At 44.1% G+C, this 6000-nt stretch overlaps 1 protein-coding gene across 1 annotated transcript in view; it reads right to left on the bottom strand.

Annotated features, from left to right (window-relative positions):
* Nucleotides 1–1610, bottom strand: part of LOC144817689 (long-chain-fatty-acid--CoA ligase ACSBG2-like) — a 635515-nt gene extending 633905 nt beyond the window's left edge. Inside the window, exon 1 of the mRNA XM_078674436.1 lies at nt 1062–1610. Within this exon, the coding sequence (XP_078530562.1) occupies nt 1062–1071 (10 nt within the window). The 5' untranslated portion in view covers nt 1072–1610. The remainder of the gene's footprint in view (nt 1–1061) is intronic.
* Nucleotides 1611–6000: the final 4390 nt, after the last annotated feature.

The raw sequence follows: 6000 nt of genomic DNA on the forward strand, positions 1-6000 counted from the left end.
CAGAGTTGGCAGTGGTGGCTCACAAATCTCTCCTCGGTGAGTATTCCATGCTCCCCACACTTTCTCCCACTTCTTCGGGCATCCTCTGGCTACAAACACTGACTTCTCGCTGAACATGCACCAGTCAAGGTCTTCCACCCACTTAGTGACTCGGGCGGCTGACTAGCACCTCAAAGCTGGGCGATATTCCGCTTGGCCACCACGTAAGTCAGGGTGACCCACTGCTTCTGATACACATTCAGATCCGTAGGCTCCCACACATTCAACAGACACCTCCGGACTTCCGGTATTAACTCCACCCCCAGGACATCTCTTAATACATCGTGAATCTTCGTCCAGAAGGTCTGCACCGCCACACAATGCCATAAAATGTGAATTAGGGTGCCGGATTCTCCACACTCTCTCCTACACTCACCACTCCCTCCTTGTCCCATTCCTATCAGTCGAGGCCCGGTGATATATGACCTGTGCAGTATCTTCATGCAGAGAGAGTTTTTAATTGTTATCAGGTATTTGTATACAATGAACCTAATTTCAAGGAATAGTGGAGTGCTCTAAAGAGGACATTTGTACATCTTGGCTGCAGGCAGTTTACATGTTTAGTGGGGTCTAGGGTCTGGTAGTTGGTTTTGCTAGTGCTTGTCTTTGCTTCCCTTTGCACTCACAGGGCAGACACGTGTCTCTCTAAATCTGCTAAGTGCTTGTTTGCACCAGCACCTCTTACTCCCTCTCGCACACCACGTCAAAGATGAGGAAAAGCTATTGTTAGGCTGCATTAAGTCCTTGCATTTGAAAAATTATCTGATGCCGTGTTAATTTGTTTTGAATATTATTCCAAATATACTACTTTAAGAATCCATCTCCTTGTATCTTATTCACAAACTCCATGATATCTGCTGATTTCTCATCTTTACATTAACAAGCAGAGCTCTAATTGTTTTCCTTTCACCTTCTACTGTCTATAACAAGAACATAATGCCAATTGCTATCATTCCACACTAGGTCATAGATTACACCTTAAGAAATGAGATACGTTAAGTCGCGCTACTCGGGTGACCTACCAGGATCCATCACAGCGGCGATCTGGGTCACGGCCACAGAGTCCTCTGAGGGTCCGTCTCCTACTCCCCTCCTACAATGGCAGCTCGTGGATACGTCACGCTCCCTTGTTGACTTGCGAGGGACCACTGGATGGTGAGTCTCAAGTGACAATCACTCAATTAGCATTTGTATCGCGCAGCCCTGGCACCTCTAGGGCTATCTGGGCGCTGTGAGGGCGACGTCTCTGTCGAAAAGCCAGGTCTTGAGTTTCTTTCTGAAGTCCACCAGGGAGGATGCTGTTCGATGTAGAGTCAACACTCTCTGCTCCCCACAAGAGCTGTCTTCCTATCTTCTCTGACACAGGATCCCAGGAATTTGACAGATTCTAGTTAACTCCTCGCCTGGGAAAATCATTAAAACTGGCTTCTGAAGGCTCCTGATGCTGCAGAGCAAATGGTACCTCTGAGCCCTGGAGTGATGTGGGGAGCTTAGAGTTGAGGACACACTCCCTGTATCCGCCAAATTCCTGTTAGTTGTACCATAAGCACAAACACAGCCACATTCCTCTCTGTTCGTTAAACCACAGTGTGGAAGCTTACAAGGCGCAGCAGCTTGGGTGTGTTGAGTATCTTCTCATAATCTATGGTGTCATTTGGGTGTGTTCTTTACCAAGGGATGTTTTTGACTGCTCTGCCTGGGGCACAGGCTCGAGCCTCTGCTCCTAATTAGTATGTTTCCTAAAGTTAAATATTTTCTTCACGTCCCATCAGTGGAATTATGGTAACATTCAATAGTCGTTTCAGTATGTGGGTAAGTAAGAAAAGGTGCATAGAGAAATCTGAGAAAGATTCCTGCACTCTCAGGCAGTGTGCCTGAGGGCCAGTGTTATCTGAAATATAACTCTTTTATCTTGTGTTATTAACAATGGCACTTGATAGCACACTGTAGCACATTCTTCTGCAGTGTTGTACCTGGTTCCTGCGCCACCATTTCACGAGTCCACCTAGGACTGTTGTATCTATCACAATCCTGCTCTATTTGTGCGTAATTACATTTACAGCCTTGACAAAGCCCCAGCATGAGGAGTGAACACGTTTTGACTGCTCTGTTATGTTTGACTGTTTCCAGGATTGGTACTACTTTATATCAAATTAAAGAACTTGTGTAAATCTCTACAGGATCAAAGAAAGTAACTTATCCACAGCTACCATGTTTTGTTTTCTCTTCAAGAAATACTACATCTAAAGGCCATAATAAGCTGTAAAATGCATATTTCTATGTTGGATACCCTACATCTGTTGAATGCATATTCTTATGCAGTACCTATGGGCATAGTAACTTTACTAGGTTAATATTTAGGCTTGAGAAACATCAAGGATTAGGAGTTCTCTAGGTCAGGTTGCTAACAACCAAAACAGAGAGTTTGGTAGCCAAAATCCCTTATACACATGTGTGGCTGGGAGAGGTTTTGGCAGACCTGATACTCCCCAAAATTCATCTAGTACATTGTTATGTTATGTTAAATGGATTTTGTAAAGCGCACAGCTACTCAATTGAGTGTTCCGGCGCTGAGCGTGCTGACAGCAATTGCTGTGCAATAGTGACCACTGAACTGAGCATTAAAGCTGCAACAACCAGGTTTTCAGTGATCCCCTGAATGCCAGAAGATCCTGAGTCATTCTTAATTCCACCGGCAAGTTATTCCACATTTTCGCCGCTTGCTCTTGGAAGGAGCGACCCCCGATCCAGCTCGGAGGTATCTCGGGGTTCTTGCCAGCTGAAGTGCTGCAGACCATAGTGTGCGGTGAGGGTGGTAGAATTGGACTCTCTTCACAATGTATCCGGCACCTATGCTGTGGCAAGGCTTAAAAGCCAGAACCATGGCCTTAAATTGCATCCTCTTGCGGACTGGGAGCCAGTGCAAAGATTTCAACTGTGTGGACATACGCACACTGGGGCAAAGCATGAGTATTGCTCTGACTGCTGCATTGTGGGCCACCTGCAGTCTTGCCAGTAAATATTCTGGCAGCCCTAGGTAAAGTACATTCACATTGTCCAACCTGGAAACTATCAAGGCTTGGACCACCGTTTTTCTGTGGGTGACAGGCAGGAGAGGCAGAAACTGCTTTAGCATCTTGAGCATGTACTTGCCACTGTCTGAATCTGTGCCTGCATGGAGAGATTCTCATCCAGCTTCACCCCAACATTTTTCACTGTCTTTATGGGAGATGTGGGTGGGGACATGTCAGCTGGCCACCAACTGCGCCAGGCTTTGCTGGGGCAGTGGCCAAGGAAGATGATCTCCGACTTACCAGGACTGCATTTAAGCTGGTTGCATTGAAGCCAGGAGAACACTTCTGTTAGACAGCTGTTAATATTGTCTCCATTGAAATCCATATCTTTGTTGCAGGTGAAGAGCAACTGCGTATCGTCCGCGTACGGTACAATTTTTGCTCCATGTTCCTCTGCCAGAGTAGCTAAGGGTAGTATGGGACTCTGGAAAACCAAAGACTACATGTTGCTCAGCGAAAGGGCTAGAAAAAGCCTCAACAAGTTTATCAAACTTTACTATATTTAAAAAAATAACATTATTCTTCAAAAACAGGGGATTCAAAATACTATATTGACAGTTGCAAAACAATTTCTGAGAGCGATTTGATCAGTGCAATTCAAATCATTACACATATTGTAGAGTAAAGTTTGATAAACTTGTTGAGGCTTTTTCTAGCCCTTTTGCTGTGCAACATGTAGTCTTTGGTTTTCCAGAGTCCCACACTACCCTTAGCTACTCTGGCAGAGGAACATGGAGCAAAAATTGTACCGTACGCGGACGATACGCAGTTGCTCTTCACCAGAGTCTCATACTAGTCTGATATTACCCTCAGGGGAGGTGGGCACGTTCCCTGGTTTACATGTTGGCACGCAAAAATTAATCCGCATCCTAACTAACAACTCTACATACTAATCGTGATTTAAACTTTAGGTGTGCAGATCCACCATTTCATTATCCAGAGGAGCTAAGGGTGTCATATATATATATGAAAATGGGTAGGGCTCAAAATGGAACCCAGAGGCACACCCACTTTATAGAAGGGATAGGGGTGGCAGAAGGTGGAGACCATACTGTTTGCTGCGGTCCTTTACGAAGGAGGCAAACCAGTTGAATACCGTACCCCCAAACCCGCACTCGCGAAGTCTCAGCAGGAGTTGGTCGTGGGGGACGGTATCAAAGGCCGCAGATAAATCTAGCAATATGAGTATGGCCTTGCCGCCCCTATCCACAACCTGCTTTATGGCTTCCGATACTTCCAGCAGCGCTGTCTCGATGCTAAAATTTGCCCTGAATCCAGACTGACTCTGGTGAAGAAGTGAGGTAGTTTCAACAAATGCAGTGGTGGCATGACCACTTTTTCCATGGCCTTAGAAAAGAAAGGGAGCAGAGATATTGGTCTATAGTTAGAGCTAGCTCTGGGTCAAATGTTTTTTTTTTAAAATAGGGGTAACATTTTAGCATTGATAAGTGAGGTGGACTTCAGGGCTTCTCAAATAAACAAGCGTTAGAAATGCAATAGGTTTCGCATTTTTTTGAGTTAGAGCTATTGGCGATGTAAATGTCAATGCCTTTTCCCTGGTGTTATGGAGGGGATGTATTTGGTTTAAGTGTATTGGATTGGAATTGTTAGTTGTGTAATTGCGTGGCATGGAATTGTCTAATGTGGAGTGAATTTGTGAAGTGTATATATTTGGCATGATGTGCAGTAAAGTCCCAGAATGCAAAGCGCTGTGAATTTACAGGCCAGTACCGACAGAAGACGTCACATATGACAGACGCCACTTGCATGTTTTGTTTTCACTTTAAACACGCTTGTGAAATAAATAATACAGTAATCGAGTGATAATAAATTTGATATCGGTTTGTGCTGGTGTCATCTGTGACATTTTGCATCATTTACGCTAATTAGTCACACAGTTCAGTTCATACGTCTTTATTTCGAAATATTCCATCATAAAAGACATTCATAAAAACACTTGACACTTGACTATATACAACATATACCCTACATAATAATAAAAGCTTTAAAACTAGTTAATAAAACCTTTTATGCAGATATTCACTAAGTAGTGTGTTGAACATATCATACAAACTAAATAGATAGAATGTGTAAAACATGATTAAATTTGCAATTAAAGAGGTACTAAATATATATTACAAATAAAAACAGTCAATTTGTCAACTCTCAAGTGGGTGCCTGGCTCTAATAATCCATGCCCACCCCAAAACCTTTGCTACCGCTATGGGCACAATCTCTGATGTATTGGTCCTCAAAGGCCATAGCGCCTCCAGACCCACCTGTGTTCCCATTCTGATACAGATTGGTTTTAACCATTTTCTCCGGGGGTGCTAGATAAGCGGGGCAAGCGAAGAAAACATGGCCTATTGACTCCTTTTGGTCCCTACACCAAGGGCAATACTCTAAAGACTGACCACGCCATTTATTTGTAAAAGATCTCAAGGGTAGCGTCCGGACCCTAAACTGGTGATATAGCTTTCTATCGCTACTCCTAGTGATGACATCCCAGTATTCCTCCAGTGAGGGGTCGAGCTTGTGGTCCAAAAACCTACCAGTCAGAGAGGTGGGATCTATCTGGACAACAAGTTGGTGTCTTACGGTCGCCCAATAAAGTGCTTTGAATTCCTTTTTAGAAGAAAAAGCATTATTTCCGGGGGCCAACCACAGCTGACTAAGGCCCATGTTTCCCAATATGGATTTTACATTTCTGAACTAGGGAAGATTACCTTATCCCACAATAGATCTAAGATCTGAAATTTCATTGGCAAAAGGTGCCAGTTCCGGAGTTGTCCATATCCTCCTCCACAGTGCTACCGTCCTAAACCGCGCAACATCATCAATGGAATGACAACCCAAGTCAAGTAACAGGGGTTTCATAGGGCTAGAT

This window comes from Lissotriton helveticus, chromosome 2_1 (assembly GCF_964261635.1).
Source record: "Lissotriton helveticus chromosome 2_1, aLisHel1.1, whole genome shotgun sequence".
Lineage (NCBI taxonomy): Eukaryota > Metazoa > Chordata > Amphibia > Caudata > Salamandridae > Lissotriton > Lissotriton helveticus.